The sequence below is a fragment of the Eleutherodactylus coqui genome, chromosome 1 (genome assembly GCF_035609145.1).
Source record: "Eleutherodactylus coqui strain aEleCoq1 chromosome 1, aEleCoq1.hap1, whole genome shotgun sequence".
Taxonomy (NCBI): Eukaryota; Metazoa; Chordata; class Amphibia; order Anura; family Eleutherodactylidae; genus Eleutherodactylus; species Eleutherodactylus coqui.
The window spans coordinates 477334781-477356498 of record NC_089837.1 but is presented as its reverse complement, the minus strand read 5'-3'; the positions used below and the strand labels follow the sequence as shown (position 1 = coordinate 477356498).

General features: G+C 44.8%; 1 protein-coding gene across 5 annotated transcripts in view; it reads left to right on the top strand.

Annotated features, from left to right (window-relative positions):
- The window catches only part of RBMS2 (RNA binding motif single stranded interacting protein 2), a 124239-nt gene that overhangs the window by 45054 nt on the left and 57467 nt on the right, over window positions 1-21718 (top strand). The window contains exon 1 of one of the 5 annotated variants that reach the window (XM_066594045.1): window positions 8084-8234. The exons of 3 other annotated variants lie outside the window; for them this stretch is intronic. In XM_066594045.1, the coding sequence (XP_066450142.1) occupies window positions 8190-8234 (45 nt within the window). In that variant the 5' untranslated portion in view covers window positions 8084-8189. Of the gene's footprint in view, window positions 1-8083; window positions 8235-21718 lie in introns of those variants that run through there. One more of the 5 variants, XM_066594047.1, reaches the window with a different exon arrangement.

Genomic DNA, 21718 nt, shown 5'->3' with positions numbered 1-21718 from the left:
AAACAGTAGTAAACAATAAAGAAACCAAACACCAGGAAAACACTGTCCCTATAAACCCTTTACCCAGGGAAGGGACCTGCCTATACGCAGATAACCCGCCCTAACAAGGGCGAACCTGACCATGTACCTAGGCCACTAGCAGTGGGAGAGGAGAAAAACCACAGAAAACAAGATATAAACGATAGTAACCACAATACTTAGCTTTGTGGAGAATCAGGCAAACATGAGACCCAGCACCAAGCTCTAACTTCCACCACAGTCAGAGGGAGACTGAAATAAACAGCAATCAGCTAAGCGCAAGGCCAGGTTAAATAGTCCTCCCAAATTACCCACAGATGAGACCAGGCAAGTCTCACCTAATAGCACTCCAACCAGAGCCAGAAGATGAAGAGAAACAGATACAAGATCTGAACCAGATTACTACAAAGGAACAGATCCCAGAACTGTTATTACACTAGGTATTACAGACAAAGTGTTCATAGAGGTGAGAGAGAGCTGCAATACCAAACCTGGCCACTGCAGAGAGAACGGAGCTGTCTTCTTCTTGCAGAAATCAGCTCAGTGCACAAGACAACAGGCCTGGCGAAAAATTGATCAGTGGGGGTTCCAGGTGGCAAACACCCACTGATCTAAAACTGATGGTGTGTTCTAAAGGAAGGCCACTGAACATTTACAACTGGACAACCCCTTTAATGAGATAGGATTGGATGCAGTTATCTCTCACAAATAGCATGGATAGGTATGAGTTATTATTTTCTGCCAAATTTCCACAGGAAATGACAATAAAAGCTGGATGTAGTAAATTATGATTTCCTCGTGCGAAGCGTAGGCTAAACCTGCTGTATAATGTATTCACATGTGATGGCTGCATCTACATTAGGTTTATTAAATTGTCCGCTTACTAGATCATGGAAGCGGATGAGACTGGATAAGTAATGTGGGTGATGAGAAGCGAATGGAAGACTGTCACAGTTGTAGAGCGCATGTATAACGTACACTCATTGTTAAAAAAAATATGAAGCCCCTAGAAGGAGTTGTCATTTTGCTGCAAAACTCGGCATGCCGTTCCATCTCAGGCAGATATTCATAGGATTAGATTTGTGGTGTGATTAGATAAATGGTCTTGCCACCTGAGGCCCTAACATTGGTTCTGCATAAAATTAGCCTATAAAATCATAGAATGGTAGAGTTGGAAGGGACCTCCAGGGTCATCGGGTCCAACCCCCTGCTCAGTGCAGGATTTACTAAATCATCCCAGACCGATATTTGTCCAGCCTTTATATCATAGAATGGTAGAGTTGGAAGGGACCTCCAGGATAGAAAGGCTCTCAGAGGCTACTTGTGTGTGTTGGACCACTTTTCCTGCTTGTGTAGAGCTTGCTGACCACTAGACATTTCTACAACTCAATAGAAGAGATTTCACTGAATTAACAGAGTTTTAGAGGCGGTGCATGGTTGGAATGCGAGAAGCTGGATGGTTCTATCAACGAATTGTCCACTACCTGTACTGTTCTGATCAGACTGGGACCAGAAGGGTTGGGACCAGTGGATGCATAAGGGAACGCACACAATGCAACAAGGCTCAGGACGTCCTGAACAGACCACCAGTAAAGAGGATCTTCTGACAAGAACGAGCAGCTCCAACTGTGTCATTGTCCGCCATCCAGAGACAGGTGGCACCATATTTACAGGTCCCTGTGTCTATTGGAACCATTTTTAGGTGCCTAGTAGAGATGAGCGAACGTACTCGGATAGGCACTACTCGTCCGAGTAATGTGCCTTATCCGAGTACTGCTGTACTCGTGCTCAAAGATTCGGAGCGCTCCGCTGCTGACAGGTGAGTCGGAGCGGGGAGCGGGGCAGAGCGGCCGGGAGAGAAGGAGAGAAAGATCTCCCCTCCGTTCCTCCCCGCTCTCCCCTGCAGCTCCCCGCTCCGCAGCGCGTCCCGAATCTTTGAGCACGAGCACAGCGGTACTCGGATAAGGCACATTACTCGGACGAGTAGTGCCTATCCGAGTACGTTCGCTCATCTCTAGTGCTTAGCCTAAGAATATTTGCTCTCACAGCTCCCATTACGTATACTGCCTTTGACACCAACCATCATCTCCATTTGCAGTAGTGTTATTAACAATGAAACTGGATGCTACGGAGTGGAACTGGGTTGTCTTCCATGATGAATCCAGGTTTAGTTTCAGCACTAACGACGGCTGTATTTGTGTCTGGAGACCTAGGGGTGAGCGCCTCAATCCTGCCTTTAATGTGGAGTAGCACACTGCCCCCAGTGCTGGTGTGATGGTCTGCAAGGCCATTGCATATGACAATCGGTCACACCAATGGTAGTAGTGGTATGAGGGACAATGACGGCTCAGCGATATTTTCAGGACATCCTGCAGCCACATGGCGGCTTCCAAGAGGCATTTCCAGCAGTAAAATGCTCAGCTGTACACAGAAAGAGTGTCACTGGAATGCCTCCACCACATTGTCATACTTACATTATTCACCCTTAAAACGTGTGGGATCATCTGAGTTGCCAACTTACACAGTCTAGAGGCTCGGGTACAGAACATGTGGACCGATATGCCGCAAGATACCATAAAGAACTTCTATGCCTTCATGCCCACCCGTACCTCATCTTGTATCTAAGCTACAGGCGGTACAACAGGGTACTAGAGCCTCCATGTCCATCCGTATCACATCTTGCATCCAAGCTAGTGGCGGTACAACAGGGTACTAGAGCCTCCATGCCTGCCCGTATCACATCTTGTATCCAAGCCAGGGGCGGTACAACAGGATACTAGAGCCTCCATATCCGCCTGTATCACATCTTGCATCCAAGCTAGAGGCGTGACAACAGGGTACTAGAGTCTCCATGCCTGCCCGTATCACATCTTGTATCCAAGGTAGGGACAGTACAACAGGGTCCTAGAGCCTCCATGCCTGCCCATATCACATCTTGCATCCAAGCTAGAGGTGGTACAACAGGGTACTAGAGCCTCCATGCCCGCCCGTATCACAGCTTGTATTCAAGCTAGAGGCGGTACAACAGGATACTAGAGCCTCCATGACCGCCCGTATCACATGTTGCATCCAAGCTAGAGGCAGTACAACAGAGTACTAGAGCCTCCATGCCCACCAGTGTCACGTATTGTATCTAAGCTAGAAGCGGTACAACAGGGTACTAGAGCCTCCATGCCCACCAGTGTCACATATTGTATCTAAGCTAGAGGCAGTACAACAGAGTACTAGAACCTCCATGCCCACCAGTGTCACATATTGTATCCAAGCTAGAAGCGGTACAACAGGGTACTAGAGCCTCCATGCCCACCAGTGTCACATATTGTATCTAAGCTAGAAGCGGTACAACAGAGTACTAGAACCTCCATGCCCACCAGTGTCACATATTGTATCCAAGCTAGAAGCGGTACAACAGGGTACTAGAGCCTCCATGCCCACCAGTGTCACATACTGTATCTAAGCTAGAGGCAGTACAACGGAGTACTAGAGCCTCCATGCCCACCAGTATCACATATTGTATCCAAGCTAGAAGCGGTACAACAGGGTACTAGAGCCTCCATGCCCACCAGTGTCACATATTGTATCCAAGCTAGAAGCGGTACAACAGGGTACTAGAGCCTCCATGCCCACCAGTGTCACATACTGTATCTAAGCTAGAGGCAGTACAACGCAGTACTAGAGCCTCCATGCCCACCAGTATCACATATTGTATCCAAGCTAGAAGCGGTACAACAGGGTACTAGAGCCTCCCTTCAAGTTTTCCGCAATAAATTACCCTTTTGCTCTGATATTATAATCACTTATATTAACGTTACAATTACACGTATGTAGAAAGTTTCCTTTGATTCCGACAACTCCTCCTAGGTGCTTGATTTACTTTTTTTTTAAGCAACAATGGTAAGCAACATAAATTTCCAACAGGACAGCAATAAAGAACTTCTTATTTCTCCGGAGAACCCCTTTAATATTACATCCTGAGGCTCCCCTGTACTTTATGTAAGAGTAGAGAAGGCTCCGAAAAAGAGAACAGAGAAAGGAATTCACAGATGACCGCAAACAATCTTCTCATTTGCCATCTTCTATGTATAGGATGAAAATTACTACCATCCATAGAAAGGCTTTCTGTGCAGATAGAACATGAGCGCTTTATACCAGAAAGCATCCTTTTGTTTGCATTTACAGAATCCAAATAAAGAAAGACCAAATTAGGGCTCCTTTAAGCGTTCAGTTTTCCGCAACAAACGATCCCTTTGCTCTGATATGTAATCACTCACTTATATCAGCGTTACAGTCACATAGAAGGTCTCATTCCATCCCGACAACTCCTTCTAGGGTAGGGATTTTTTTTTTGACAATGGGTGTATTTTACGTTAATTTCACTGGCGAGTTCTCTTAAAGAAGATTGACGCTGCTCACATCTCCTGACCCGATGTTCCAGTTCATCCCAAAGATGTTCAGCAGGGTTCAGGTCAGTCCAATCATGGAAAAACAGCGTTGGATTTGTGAGAAGGCGCGTTGTCTGGTGGGAAGTATGGCCGACCATTCCCAGAGTGTTACCACATTGTCGGCAGCACATTATTGTCTGGAATGTCAGGGTACATCACCGTGTTTATGGGTCTTGCCACTACAACCATTGGGCTGAGACCATGCCACGTAAAACATGCCCAGACCATAGCGGAACATCGCCGTACTTAGTTGACACAAACCACTCTGGCAAAAGATGTTCCCCAGGATTCTCCACACCCAGATACCTCCATCTGATTTAAAGATGGAGCAGCCTGATTTGTCAATCAACATAGAACGTTCTTCTATTGCTCAACTGTCCAATGACCATGTTGCTTGCACCATTGAAGACAGACTGACACATCTTCTTTGAGAGAACTCGCCAGACATTTTCAGGATGAATGGAGGGAAATACCAGCTGGAGTGTATCAGACGTTAATAGAAAGTATGCCACAGAGAGTATCCAATGTCATTAGGGTCAAAGGAGGCTCTGCTAATTAGTAACATATTAATACTACTTTTGATTCTTGCTCAGGTGTTTGATCACTTTCGTAGGATAGCGTATATACAACCAGTGTTTCACTCTCCATTGCTGTCTACGGAGATGGTCAGTGTCGATATGCCATTTAATAGACCGTAGCCCAGTTTTTTCCATATGGCTGCATATGGACTGTATATAAAAACGTCTGCCATAAAAATGGCTTCACCCAGTAGTAGGACATCTCCGCAGGCAGGGGTGCCGCTACGATGAGGCAGCCTGAGACTGCCACCTCAGTTTGCAGGCTCTCAGCGGGGTGGCGAGTTGCCAGCCGTTAAATAATAATCGCCAGCTGGGCAACAATTTGACAAGCAGTGCACTCACCCAGCCTGCAGCTGTGGTCCACTGGCTGCCACTTCTGTAACCCCTGACCTCTCCTCCTCCCCCCCCCCCCCCCTTCCCGGTGTCTGTGTTCCGAGGTAGGGGGGTTTAGGGAGAGGTCAGGGGTCACAGCAGTGGTGGTTGGCTGCATGAGTGAGTGGCTTGTCTGGCTGCTGCTGGGCTGGAGACCAAAAGGTGGGAGTCACTATTACTACTGGGGTCACTATGGGGGAAATGATTACTACTGGGGCCACTATGGGAGACACTATTACTACCGGGACCACTATGACAGATATAATTACGACTGGGACCACTATGGGGGACATAATACTGGGGCCACTATTATTACTGGATTTACTGATGGAGTCACTATTAGTACTGGAGCCACTATAGGGGGACGCGATTACTACTGGGGCCACTACCGGTATTACTACTGGAGCAAATATGGTGGTCACTATTACTGTTGGGGTCTCTAAAGGAGACATGATTACTACTGCGTCACTATTGCTACTGGAGCCAATATGCTGGTCACTATTACTACTGGGGCCTCTACGGGGGACACAATTACTACTGGGGCTACTATGGAGGGCACAATAACTATTTGGGTCACTATTTCTACTGGAGCCAATATGGAGGTCACTATTACTACATGGGCCCTCTATAGTGGACATTATAACTACTGGGGCCACTATTTCTACTGGAACCAATATGGGGGGTCGCTATTACTACTGTAGAGAGTATAGGTGGTCACTATTAATACTGGAGCCCCTGTGGGGGAGATTATTACTACTGGGGTCCCTATGGGCGATATTATTATTACTGGGGCTATAAAGGGGCTCACTATTACTATTGGAACCACTAAGGGGGCCACTGACTATTGTGGGGTGCTATTTATCTGTCACCTCAAACAATTCTCAATGGTTCACATATATGTTCGGTATCGTGTGTGTTGGCGCCTTTAATGCCTGTAAAATGGGGTGTGAGGGCGCCATTTCTCACTTGGTCTCAAGCAGCATGGAGGCTTGGGGCCCCCGGGTATGATTAGTGCCATAGTATGTTTCTATGGTCACCCCTGGCTTACACAGCACAGAGGTTCCCCATGTGTGAGCCGGGGCCAACAAATGTTTTCAAGTGTGTGAACGGGGCCCAACCATGGAGGCACACAGAGGTTTTCTAGTGTGTGAGCTGGGGCCCCACAAAGGTTTTCTAGTGCGTGAGCTGGGGCCCCACAAAGGTTTTCTAGTGCGTGAGCTGGGGCCCCACAAAGGTTTTCTAGTGCGTGAGCTGGGGCCCCACAAAGGTTTTCTAGTGCGTGAGCTAGGGCCCCACAAAGGTTTTCTAGCATGTGAGCTGGGGCCCCACAAAGGTTTTCTAGCGTGTGAGCTGGGGCCCCACAAAGGTTTTCTAGTGTGTGAGCTGGGGCCCCACAAAGGTTTTCTAGTGCGTGAGCTGGGGCCCCACAAAGGTTTTCTAGTGCGTGAGCTGGGGCCCCACAAAGGTTTTCTAGTGCGTGAGCTGGGGCCCCACAAAGGTTTTCTAGTGCGTGAGCTGGGGCCCCACAAAGGTTTTCTAGTGCGTGAGCTGGGGCCCCACAAAGGTTTTCTAGTGCGTGAGCTGGGGCCCCACAAAGGTTTTCTAGTGCGTGAGCTGGGGCCCCACAAAGGTTTTCTAGTGCGTGAGCTGGGGCCCCACAAAGGTTTTCTAGTGCGTGAGCTGGGGCCCCACAAAGGTTTTCTAGTGCGTGAGCTGGGGCCCCACAAAGGTTTTCTAGTGCGTGAGCTGGGGCCCCACAAAGGTTTTCTAGTGTGTGAGCTGGGGCCCCACAAAGGTTTTCTAGTGTGTGAGCTGGGGCCCCACAAAGGTTTTCTAGTGTGTGAGCTGGGGCCCCACAAAGGTTTTCTAGTGTGTGAGCTAGGGCCCCACAAAGGTTTTCTAGTGTGTGAGTTAGGGCCCCACAAAGGTTTCCTAGTGTGTGAGCTGGGGCCCCACAAAGGTTTTATAGTGTGTGAGCGGGACCCCAGTATAGAGGCGCACAGAGGGTCCCAGTGTGTGAGCTGGGCCCCAGCCTGGAGGCACACAGAGGGCCCCAGTGTGTGAGCTGGACCCCAGCCTGGAGGCGCAGATGGCCCCTGCAACAGAGCAGGGCGCCTGCAGCAGAGCCGGGCCCCAGCATGGAGGCGCACAGAGGGCCCCAGTGTGTGAGCTGGGCCCCAGCTTGGAGGTGCACAGAGGGCCCCAGCGTGTGAGCCGGGCCCCTGCAGCACAGAGGGCCCCAGTGTGTGAGCCGGGCCCCAGCCTGGAGGCGCACAGAGGGCCCCTCAGCAGAGCCGGGCCCCAGTGTGTTAGCAGGGCCCCATCCTGGAGGCGCTCAGAGGGCCCCTGCAGCAGAGCCGGCGCACACGCGGCTTTGTGTGCCGTGGGGCGGTGAGGTGTCTCTCAGCTTCTCATCTGCTGATTAACTCGTCAAGTATGCCAGGAATCCCGGCCGGGAACAATGCGCCTCCCGCAGGACGGCCCCACGTGTGGCCGCCCTCCTCCCTACTACTATGCCCTCCGAGAAGGCCACACGCTGCAGGTGAGCAGTCCTCGCCCGAGCGCCCCCTCCCCTGGCACACACCCGCCACTCAGCCCGGCCGCGCTCTGTGGGCGGGGCATCCGACGCCCGGCCCCGCCCTGCTCGTTTTTGTTAATGAAAGTTCCAGGAACCTCGTATTCCTGCCCTTCTGCTGATCCAATAGCGACAGCCGCCGCCTGCTACTACCGGGGGCCACAGTGCGGGCGCTGCTGGCAGGACGGCCACCAACTCTGCACCATGATATTCTCCAGCGTACCCATGAGGATACCCACCGGGAAACTGGTAGGCACCTGGCCTGTTGTGGGCATGGTAGAAGGGTGGGCAGTGTATGTGTGAGCGGTGGGCGAGTGCCAGCCTGTAACCCATTAGTTGCCTGGATGTTCAGGGACAGATCTTCTCCATCTATCTAATAACTATGTATCTATTTTATATTTATTATATATTTCTTTATCTATCCATCTATTATGGATCTATGTATGTATCTATCTATCATGTATTTATGTACATTTCTTTCTATTAGATATGCATAATAGGTAGAGAAATATAGACCTACTCAACTATTATATAGGTATCTCATATCTATGAATCTATCTATCATGTATTTATCTATGTAGCTATATTTCTATTTATTATATATTTATGCATCTATCCATCTATGTATGTATCTATCTCTTATTTATCAATCTATCTTTCGATATATTGCATATTTATTTATGTATGTACCTTTCTATCTATCATATATCTATTATATTGATCATAGATTTTTATCTATCAATTTATCTTTTGACCTACCGTATCTATTATGCATTTATCTATATTTCGATCTCTCTATTATGTAAATTAGCAAAAAATCACTAAGAAGGTCCCTAATAAAATACAACCTTTATTAAATGAAATTAATAAGTTGGGCAACTGTAAAGAGATCTATCTATCTATCTATCTATCTATCTATCTATGTGTCTCCTATCTATCTATCTATCTATCTATCTATCTATCTATCTATCTATCTATCTATCTATCTCATATCTATCTATCTATCTATCTATCTATCTATCTATGTCATATCTATCTATGTCATATCTATCTATCTATCTATCTATCTATCTATCTATCTATCTATCTCATATCTGTCTATCTATGTGTCTCATATCTATCTATCTATGTGTCTCATATCTATCTATCTATCTATGTATCTCATATCTATCTATGTCATATCTATCTATCTATCTATCTATCTATCTATCTATCTATCTATCTATCTATGTGTCTCATATCTATCTATGTCATATCTATCTATCTATCTATCTATCTCATATCTATCTATGTCATATCTATCTATCTATCTATCTATCTATCTATCTATCTATCTATCTATCTATCTATCTATCTATCTATCTATGTATCTGATATCTATCTATGTCATATCTATCTATCTCATATCTATCTATCTATCTATCTATCTATCTATGTGTCTTATATCTATCTATCTATCTATCTATCTATCTATCTATCTATCTATCTATCTATATGTCATATCTATCTCATATCTATCTGTCATATCTATCTATCTATCTATCTATCTATCTATGTATGTCATATCTATCTATCTATCTCATATCTATCTATGTCATATCTATCTATCTATCTATCTATGTCATATCTATCTATCTATGTATCTCATATCTATGTCATATCTATCTATCTATCTATGTCATATCTATCTATCTATCTATCTATCTATCTATCTATCTATCTATCTATCTATCTATGTGTCTCATATCTATCTATCTATCTATCTATCTATCTATCTATGTGTCTCATATCTATCTATCTATATGTCATATCTATCTATCTATCTCATATCTATCTGTCATATCTATCTATCTATCTCACATCTATCTATCTATCTATCTATCTATCTATCTATCTATCTATCTATCTCATATCTATCTGTCATATCTATCTATCTATGTCATATCTATCTATCTATCTATCTATCTCACATCTATCTATCTATCTATCTATCTATCTATCTATCTATCTATCTATCTATCTCATATCTATCTATGTCATATCTATCTATCTATCTATGTATCTCATATCTATCTATGTCATATCTATCTATCTATCTATCTATCTATCTATCTATCTATCTATCTATGTCATATCTATCTATGTCATATCTATCTATCTATCTATCTATCTATCTATGTCATATCTATCTATCTATCTATCTATCTATCTATCTATCTATCTATCTATCTATCTATCTATCTATCTATCTATCTCATATCTATGTATCAATGTCATATCTATTTATCTATCTATCTATCTATCTATCTATCTATCTATCTATCTATCTATCTATCTATCGCATATCTATCTATCTCATATCTATCTATCTATCTATCTATCTATCTATCTATCTATCTATCTATCTATCTATCTATCTATCTATCTATCTGTCTGTTTCATATCTATCTATCTGTCTCATATCTATTTTCCGCGATCACGGCCACAGATAATTAGCGTTTTCTTGACCATTCACACGACCATGAGCGGTTTTTAGCGAAAAAATACATCGCACCCCTGAAAATTCTCGCTCAGCATAAATCCTCGGGATGCCTTCAGATGTCTAAATAGAGGCACCTGTAAGCTTTTCACGGTGTTGGACGCTGTTAAACTGCCTCCTTCTCCCTTTTTTAACAACAGCCTCTATCGGAGCTGCCAGCGCATATCAGTCGAAAGACAGAACCAGAACTATCTTTTTGGCCAACATATAAACGTTGGGCCTATATTTCGGTCGCGTATGTTCCATTTTTTAAGGTGCAACGTTTTTATGCGCCGTATATTCACCCAGGTTAACAAATGCATTGGAAACCAATGCCTCAGATAGTTGCGTAAAAACACGGACGATATACACTTGTGTGAATAAAGTCTAAATGTAGATTTTCACTTGTGACAACCATGATCGGCTTGGTGTTATTGTATCTTGACGCCACCGAAAGTTTGGGGTATGACAGGGAAAAAAAACCCTGTCACACCCCTAGCTTCCGATTGGCTGTCTTGATGTAGGTCCTAGCAGCAGCCTGTTCATTGAATTTTGGCTGGGGTGGGATTCCTGTAGCCGGGAAACATAGCCTTTTTGGTCCCCAGCAGTGGCAAACTGCTTGCCTCATTAAACTGCGTCCCCCCACCGCTGTCCCCGCTGGCTGCTCCTGCTCCTGCACGATCACCGCAGCAATGTGCCGCAGAGCTGCGGTGCTACCAGTTTGGCCGGCAGCCGCTGTGCAGCTCTGACCGCTTCTGCATGGGCACAAACTCCTGAGCTGATGAGACTCCCCCCCCCCTCCCGCCTCAATGCAGCTGTCATTGTCAGGCCGGGGGAGTCTGACGGAGAGGTCTCAAAGTTGTCACTGCTGCTGGGATCCCGACGCTGCAGCCCAGGACGGAGGAAACAGGTGGAGAAGGCCACTGGTTGTTCTGTGTACCTGCCACGCCAATGATGGTGGAGACATACGCAGAGCCGTTACCTTTGTCTGCGCTGTGGGAGCCCGATGCCGCACCTGAGCACGGAGGAAGAGAGCCCATGAAGCTGCTGTAAAGCATATCTGTAAATGCTCTTAACAATATTGTAGTTCAGGATAGATGGCTGCCCCCATAGTCATGTACAGACAACAGAATAAAAAGTTCTATAATCAGAAAATAAAAAACTATTAGAAAAATAAAAAATATTTCACTATCTGGTTTTACTTATTGCAAAACAATGGTGGTGATATCCCTTTAAGTCTTCTGTATAATATACAGTGATCTAATATAAATGTGATTGTATTGATGTTTATTAGTGGCAATATAGCATATAATGGAATGGCCTGAAGCTCTCTATCCCGACGCTCTCCAGCTGTCGCAGCACGCTCAGAATTGTGCATTTACAGCAGCTGGAGAGTCACAGGTTGGGCAGCACTGGTCCCATGCAGTAGTCTTCCACATCATATGTGTAATACACCGAGCTGATGACAAAAGGCTGCATGTTTTATACTACGAGAAAAAAATGGCCAGAACAGAACATGCAGCAGGTCTTTTAGGCGATAATCGTTGTGTGCATTTACAGGGCAAGGTGATCAATGAAACGGCAGTTTTGAGCGATCACTTTGTGCTCCGAGCAGGGTATGCAGAAGACAAGCGGGCCGCTTATCTTCTGCATCCAGCTGTTCTCTTCTCGGAGCACCGAGCTGTTATACAGGTGAGGGCTCCGAGTAGGCTACGCAGAAGACAAGCGGGGCCGCTTGCCTTCTGCATCCAGCTGTTCCCTTCTCGGAGCGCCCAGCTGTTATACCGCTGAGCGCTCGGAGCGGGGTATGCAGAAAACAAACGGGGCCGCTTGTCTTCTGCATCCAGCTGTTCTCTTCTCGGAGCGCTCAGCTGTTATCATTTGATAGATCGCTACATGTCCTCTTCTTGTATGAGTCTTGCCTTGCACATCATTCAACACATGGACAAAATATCTGTGTGCTGTTCAACATGAGTTCTTCCTGAGACTTTTGGGGGCATCTCAGCCCTCTGAATACAGCTTGGTGAACTATGAGGTTTTACATTGTTGTGCTTCATATGGCGAATTTGGATCCGGGATGCGTTTATCCTCTTGTAAAGCCTCATGTGAACTTCTATGATAGCTTGAGGTCAATATATGGAAACTTAAGATGCTGCTCTCCTATGGGTTTATAGAGTTTATAGAGTTAGAGGAAATCATGTGAGTTCTAAGAATGGCATGAGATCATTCCAAGAGGACCTTGCACGGAATCCCAGCTGGCTGTGTACAAAACAAGCTGTTACATTAGCTCCTTCTCCTTCACTCTTACACTTACGTCTCATTATAATTATGTTACTTTGGAGTCTTTAAAACTGTTAATGGCTTCAGGATTTAAATGACCGATACCCAGACTCTCTGATTTGTCCTCCCTGCTTTACTTCTTACAGTTGTTCATATGTACATGATGAAAAGGAATTGGTGATACATTGAATTTTAGGTGTAAAAGCCCCATAATATGTCCATGCGTCTACAGGAGTAAAAGCCCCAAACCAAGTACTCATGGTATAGGGATCTATGACGGTGATCAGCAGAAGTCCCCACTAAATGTAAATGTCAGGACTTTGTAAATAACTAAATCTTGTAATAGTGTCATGGCACTATAAGCACCAACTATGTCTGGGCGTGGGCATGGGTCTGGCGCAGCGTCACGGCATCAGCACCGAACCACTTGCTGGTGCATGCTCAGTGGCATTTTGCCCCTTACGCCGTGGGAGAAACATCTTCCTGCATGAAGTGTTACTGATAGGCTAGCTGAGCTTTTACGCATCTCAGCCAGCCTATCAAGATTCTTTTGTAGGGTTTTTATTTCGACTTCGGGTTTCTGAGCACACCTGTCATATTTTTGGTATCTTGGTTGGTTGGAGCTTTTGCCTTGCATAGCGGAGTTCATTTCAGGTGCGTTCTATTAGGTCCTTTCTTTGTAGTACCTGTGCTTCTATTACTGTCTTGTCTAAGTTTGCCTAAACTTCCAGCATTTGGTCCTACCTTTTTGTGGTTTGTTTGTTTTCTCCCTTTCCTCTACTATCGTGTTAGTCCCTTCTAGTTTACTATGCCTTCCATCTTTTTCCTGTCATATTTCAAGCAAAGGTCATCCAGGTCATAAGGAATCCAGTACGGTTACAGACATGGGGTTGCCTTTTTCAGGGTTGGTGCTCTACGTTTAGGCAGGATCAGTCAGAATACAGTGAGAACTTTGTTCCTCTTCCTGCATCACTTCAATCTGTTCTACCAAGACTGCTTCATCTGGTCACTTCTTGCACGTCTTCTAGTCTGTTCATCTACTCAGTCTAAGACCCCATTTGCACTGGTAGATGATTGCTCAAAAGTCGCTCAAACGACAGTTTGAGTGACAGTTTAAAGCGATCATCTTTGCATAGTCTATAGTAGCTAAGTAGCTACTCAAGAGCTATGCAGGCAGAGCCGGACAATGCCGCTATCGATCGGCAAACAATACAGCTGTTTTGCATACGTAAACAGCTGTATTGTTCTCCGCAATTACAGCTCACATCCCGCTGTAAACTACCATCGGGACGCATGCTGAAAGAATCTTATCAGCTCTGCCGACTGTGATAACAGCCTGCACCGCTGATAAGAGTTCATTGCTCAATTCCAAGAAAACTAAAATTGAGCGAGGAACGACTCGTACACGAAAACTGAACGATGCACGTACATTTAGACACAACGGTTATCGCTCAAAAGACGGCTTTGAGTGAATTTTAAGCGAGAATCGTTGGGTCTAAATGGGCCAGTGTCAGTGGGTCAGTGAGTCAGTGTCCCTGAAATGGACCGATCAGATGTGACAAGTAGCCTACATTTATAGGTTAACTATTTTGATGATGGAGACGCCACATCACGGTTCATTCGCAGCATTCCTTTGTGCGCCTTTACAATGAAATTGCAACCAGTTCGAAAACAATGAATGTGAAACCTGTTATTCTTTTCGTTCTTAATCTTGAATGACAAATACTGTACACACCTGAATACATACCTGTCACTTCCTTGTATTAGTCAACAGGCTAAGTGTCAGTAGTCAACATCGCCCTGGGTCATCTGGTGACGCAAGGGCCATTGAGGCTTTCATTTTTAAGGTTACTTTATGTTTGCATTATGCAGTAAAGTTTTGTTTTAGAAGGGTTTATCTTGGATACTATGTTACTAATATGCTTTTATTTTGTAGCTTGAGCTATAGTTGGAGCTCATGTGTATCATGGCTCCTTACAACCGCCAAGTCTTATATAGCCACAGTACAACTCCGTTAGACTTTTATTGGACTCTGCTGAATACAACGGAAAAAAATGTGGAATGCTTCGCTGGATGCCGTATTACAGAGCTGATCCCTCCTAGGAGCGCAGAATATCTCTGTAATATGGCGCTGTGTGGAGCACCACATGGGGGCACACAAAGAACTTGTAGCTCTGTACTAGCCCAGATACTTCAGGGACTCTGCAGGCCTCCGTACAGACTCCATGCACTTGGCGTGCAGAATATTACAAAGAGCATTGCTAAGCTCTGCAAATAACAAATTGCCATATTTTTCAGACTCTAAAATGCACTTTTTAGCAAGAAATAAAAATCATGCTTTTCATCTTAGGCCGCTCTCACACACAGCATCAGCAAAACGCCACGATTTTACGGACAGAGGTTATGGCGTCCGACAGTGGTTTTTAATGCACCCCATCATTGTGATGGGTAATGAGGTGCGTTAAAAAAGTGCAAAAACGCAGCAAAATAGAGCAGACAGCGCTAGAAAATGCAGCGTATGCCTGCGAGGCCCCATTGAAATCAATGGGAGCATTATACCGCAATTACCGCGGCATTCAAAATGCAGCGGTAATTGTGGTAAAGAGCACGTTTGAGAGTGGCCTTAGAGTTACAAGTCTGAGGGTTTTCAACAGTGCCTGGATGCTTTCCTAATCATTAGGCAGAATTTCCCTGTATGTTGTATGACCTAATGAAGGGGTTAAAGGGGTATTTTGGACATTACTATTGATGACCTATCCTCAGGGTAGTTTATCAGTGGGGATTCACCTCTTGCAGTCCCTGACAACCAGCTGATCCCTGGCCCGCTGTCAGTGCAGCCGAGTCGTGTGTCCGCATTGGTGGTCGGAAGTGTCATAGAGAGGCTTCACTCCCATTGAAATCAATGGAAGCCATTCCTTCCATTACCATTCTGGCTCCTTATTGCGATCAGAGTCAGAAGTGTAATAGAAGCATTGCTTTCAATTCCTTTCAACCTTTTATTACACTTCCAGGTTGCCTTCACTGACAGAAGGCTGGAGGATCAGCTGATCAGTAGGGATCCTGAGTGATGGACCCCAGCCAATCAACAATTGATGACCTATCCTAAGAATAGGTCATTAATAGTAAATGCCCACAATACCCTTTTAATTCTATCCGGAAATGCATTATCTATGCAATAAAGCTACATGTATGCACTATATGCTAGAAGACTCCATTCTTCTGCTGTTAGGCATTGCTTTTAACACATCTCTTTTGTTTTTTGCATTCTTCTTGCTCAGGCGCCATTTTGCGTATTGTAATAGCACCTTGGCAGACTGCATCTCAATAGCAGCAAAGCATCCCCTGCTGCTGCTGATCCCTCAGGCACCCTACTGATGCTTTCCCCAGGCAAGCCCTCCTTGACTCAGTTGATTATCTTTGCTGGACCCAAGATCTACAGCTGAGTGCCACACAGCTACCTGTGCCCTCCTGTCTCAAATTCTCCATGCCCACAAGCGAGCAGATGACCAGAATAGCTACTGTTTCTGATGACTGCATTGTGGGTAATCCTTCTGCCCGTATACACCCAGTTTTGAACCTAGGACCCCAACAGTGCTGCAAGACAACAGTGCTTACCACCATAGCTCTTCTCCTGCGGTGCAGCCTTATACACCCATTAACGAGTGACTGGTGTATACTATCATTTTACAGTAACGTCTCCTCTTGATATGCGTTAGACCCAACAACACAATATAGTAATTTGACATAAATCTCTATTTCCCCCTTGCATGGGACTGAATTTGGATCACCTCAACCATTTAAAAGGACAAAGTCGTTAAGTGAGACCAAAGTTAATAATGTTAACCCCTCTGCTTTCCTAGACCACCAGGGTAGCTTTAATTAGCTTGAAATATGTTATTCCCATTTTCAGTTGACTGAACACTGGGTTTGTCTTATAGTCCCAAAAATATGGTAACTGTATAAAAAAAATGTCCAGTGCAGAATTGTTTCAAAGGGAAATAATAAATTATAATGATAAGACTATTTCAAACACACCTGGGCGTCTCCGGAAAGATCCACCATTATTCTCAATGAGACGGGCTGTGAATTATTCATGATGCTTCACATCGCCCACTACATGCTCAACAATCAATAACGATTTTACAACATGTCCAAAAGCAGTTTTATAGGATTTCGGCTCATCACATCCCATCATCTCAGCGGCACATACAGCTGTAGACCTAGTAGTAAGGCAAAATCATTACATCGATGAGCGGATGAAGAGCTGGTAGGAAATCTCATATAAAACTGTCAGTGACGTAGGTTGTGATTTATATCTGGCATTACCCGTGATAACGTAAGTGTACTTTTATTTGTCTCTGCACTTGTGTTTGTGTTTAATACATACATTTAGTATGAGGTTAACGAAATTACCGGCTTGATACAGTAGTGAGAATAGAATGAATAGTTTTTGGATTCATATGGGCGCAATTGGCGAGTATAAAATGCTTACGTTCATCTGAATAAGCCCTCAGTCAGTTGCGCTGAGGCGCGTGTAAATACGCATACACTTGTAGGAAGGGGGTAGGCTGGTTTCACATGGGTGAGGGCGATATCAGGCCGTGATTCACAGCCCGATATCGCACTTTCCACCATGTGAAAGTCTCATGGATGCGTCACTACGGGGAATTCCTTCATTCCTGTGGGGATGAAGAGATTCCCCCAGCCGTGGCTCAATGGATTACCCCAGCAGTGGTTCAAGGGATACCCCCAGCAGTGGATCAAGGGATACCCCCAGTAGTGGATCAAGGGATACCCCTAACAGTGGATCAAGGGATACCCCTAGCAGTGGATCAAGGGATACCCCTAGCAGTGGATCAAGGGATAGCCCTAGCAGTGGATCAAGGGATAGCCCTAGCAGTGGATCAAGGGATAGCCCTAGCAGTGGATCAAGGGATACCCCTAGCAGTGGATCAAGGGATACCCCTAGCAGTGGATCAAGGAATTCTACCACAGCGGATCAAGGTATTCCCCCAGCAAAGGATCAAGGAAATTTGCCCAGCAGTGGATCAAGGAATACGCCCAGCAGTGGATCAAGGAATACGCCCAGCAGCGGATCAAGGAATTCCCCTAATAGCGGATCAAGGGATTCCCCCAGCAGTGGATCAAGGGATTCCCCCTCGCGGCTCAAGAAATTTCTCTGCCGTGGCGGTCACAGCAGAGGATTGTGAGTACTCCCGTTGCTTTCAATGGGGTCAGCGGCATTGAAAACAATGGGTGATATCACAAAAAGATAGAAGATGCCACAATTTTTTTTCTGACATCGTCACATTGGCGAAAACATTGCAAATGTGAAGGAAACCATTGAAAATCATTGGCTTCATAATTCTGCGATGTCTCTGACTCTCGCATCATGTAAAAATCGGGCGATTTTCTTGCCTCTGTGAAATCAGCCTTAGCTTGCAATTCTACATCATGACCTCAGTAGGGTGTTCAGAGGTGCAGGTTAGTTGTGCCTCATAGGGCCAATTCATACGGATGTATTCTTTATGGAGGTAGTACGGACAGCATACAACACCATTTATTTGCATCGGTGTATTCGGGCGCACATATTTTACACACATAAAAGAACCCGCCCGTGTCCTATTTTCATCCATATTTATGGACCAAAATCACCCATTAAAGTGAGTGGGATCGTGTAAAAAGGCAGCAAATATGCAGTTGCAGGTGTATTCTTTGTGGTTTTGTACGCATGTTGCCAGAAGACTGTGGGGAAACTGGGTTGTTTTTTTTTTGCATTTATGATAAATGTAGCGACTATGGATGCAATACGGACTTAAAAAACCGCACACCTGCATCAAACGCAAACACAGTAGGAACTTACACCTGCAGTGATAATGGCGCGGGTTTCAATGATCGAAATTCTATACATCTGTGCAAATGGAAAAGTGAGAATTCGGGCTCATGTCCACGGGAGGGACCACGTATGGCTGCGAGTGCACTGCGCATGCCGGCATATCACACGGACATGCACAGTGACTTTTTATAAAAATTCCCTGCTCTGATTCAGAGCGGAGATGCGTATGAAAAGGGATATTGACATTATCCCTTTTAGTACCCCAGATCACCAGGGATGTTGACACTTACAACTTTACTGCCTTAGACCACCAGGGATACAGATATAACTCCCTTTACTGTCCTAGACTACCAGGGATATGGATATTAACCCCTTTATTGTCCTAGACAACTAAGAATGAAGACAATTACCTTCTCTATGCTGGACCTACTTGCTGTTGAATACTAGTTGCCTGGATGCTGCGTGACTTTGCATATCCGGCTACTCTAAACTTTAGTGTTTAATTTCAAGGATAAAAAGGCAGTGGCCCTCAAACTACAATAGCCTCAGGATACAATATCCACAACATACAATGGCCATTGTATATCACTTTCAACATACAGCTCCACTAACCTTCTGGATCTGGGGCAAGAGCCCCTTTGGTGGAAAATCCAGCCAATCAGCGTAGGCATCTGACTGGTAAAACCCCTGAATTACTAAAGTGCATGCACTGATTGGCTGTCTAGTATCGCCCCCCTACGGTACAGTGTGGTACTACATGTTCTATACTGCCCTGTGCCCAGGGTGAGTGGCTCCTGGATACTAGCTTAGGGCAGTTCCGTGTTATTTTGCTAGTTATTTTCATGCTTATGTTTTGAACTTACAATGGTTGTCCCAGAATGAAATAAAGGGATTATAGGTGGAAATAAAAATTTCCATGTTGCTGCTCAATTGAAAATTAATGTGATTTACCAATATATTTTCATTATGAAAGAGGCGCCAGTCCTGACTGCTCTACTTCCTCATTTATTCTAACACAATACAGCGCTCCCCCAGCTCCCTGCCTCGGAACAAATGTGAAAGTTGCTGCCGAGACTCGAGCTGACAGCCGGACATCAGTGTCACTTTCATAATGAAAGTATACTCCTTGTAAAAAAAACTAAAATCCAGCACCTAGAAGAATTTGTTGTTTTGCTGCAAATCTCGGCATGCAGTTACATCTCAGGCAGATATACAAATTAGAGTTGTGATATTAGATGAATGGTCTTGCCACTTGAGGTCCTAAAAGTGGTTTCCCCCTTGGCCTATAAAAGGCTATCGGAGGCTCCTTGTGTGTAGTAACCTCTTCTTCCGCTTGTGTAGACCTTGTTGACCACTAGACGCCTCTACGATACAGAGAAGAGATGTTACCCCGTTACCAGAGTCTGAGTGGGGCGCATTATTGGGATGTGAGATACTGGATGGTGGTATCGACAAATTGCCCACCAACTGGGCCGTTCTGACCAGACTGTTAGGAGGTGTTTTCAGCAGGATAATGCTCTGCCGCACACTCAAGGGTATCACAGGAATGCCTTCACAACATTGCCAAGCTTCCATTGCCTGCCCGGTCGCCAGATTTATTGCGAATAGAACATATGTGACCATTTTGGACGCCAACTTTGACAGCCTACAAGTTTTCACGATCTAATGGCTATTACACACATGTGAAGTGATATACCTCAGGTTACTATACAGACCCTGTATACCTCCATGCCCACCCATATCAAACCTTGTATCCAAGCTAAAGGCAGCCATGCAGAGTGCTAGAGCTTCCATGCCCCCACCATCACATCTTGTATCCAAGCTAGGGGCGGTACAACAGGGTACCAGAGCCTCCATGCCCACTTGTATCACATCTTATATCCAAGCTACAACAGGGTACTAGAGCCTCCATGCCTGCCTGTATCACATCTTCTATCCAAACTAGAGGCGGTACAACAGGGTACTAGAGCCTCCATGCCTATGTGTATCACATCTTGTATCCAAGCTAGAGGCGGTACAACAGGGTACTAAGAGCCTCCATGCCCATCTGTATCACATCTTGTATCCAAGCTAGAGGTGGTACAACAGGGTACTGGAGCCAAACTTCAAATTACCCTTTTGCTCTGATATTATTATCACGTATATTAACATTACAATCACACGTAGAAAGTTTCCTTTGATTCCGACAACTCCTTCTAGGTGCTAGATTTTTTTTTTCTTTTTGACAATGGTAAGCAACATGAATCTTCCACAGAGCAGCAATAAAGAACTTCTTATTTCTCCGGAGAACCCCTTTAATATTACATCCTGAGGCTCCCCTGTACTTTATGTAAGAGTAGAGAAGGCTCCGAAAAAGAGAACAGAGAAAGGAATTCACAGATGACCGCAAACAATCTTCTCATTTACCATCTTCTATGTATAGGATGAAAATTACTACCATCCATAGAAAGGCTTTCTGTGCAGATAGAACATGAGCGCTTTATACCAGAAAGCATCCTTTTGTTTGCATTTACAGAATGCAAATAAAGAAAGACCAAATTAGGGCTGGTGCGCGCCTGGATTGGTGCAAGAAAACAGCAGTCCCTGGAGGAAATTGACAAAGTAACAACATGGCAAATATTGAACTAGTTGGTTTCATAAAACATAATTACATGATCTGTGCATATACAAAATGTAACTTGAATTGCCAGAAAAATAAGTAAATATTCGCGGAAGTTTGAAATAATAATAATCTTTATTTGTATAGCGCCAACTTATTCCGCAGCGCTTAGATCATGTCAAAGCATTAAATATCAGCCTTGCGTTTTTTTTGTGCTTCCTGGGTGGGCATGGGACATCAGAGGAGAAAACAGAAATACTGTAAGGGTGCTTTTACACATGATGGGAAGATCTGTCATAGAGAAATCTGTTGCAAAATGTGAATGTTTTAGTCCTTACATTTATATTTTGATTCAAATTTCCTGAAAATTTGCAAAGGACGAAATCTACACCAATTCCATGACAAATCCATAGTGGATTTTGCAGCAGATTTTTCTGTGGCGAATATCTGCGCCACCTGTGGATAGACCCTTATTAAGTAGGATGACAGTTCTCAATAGC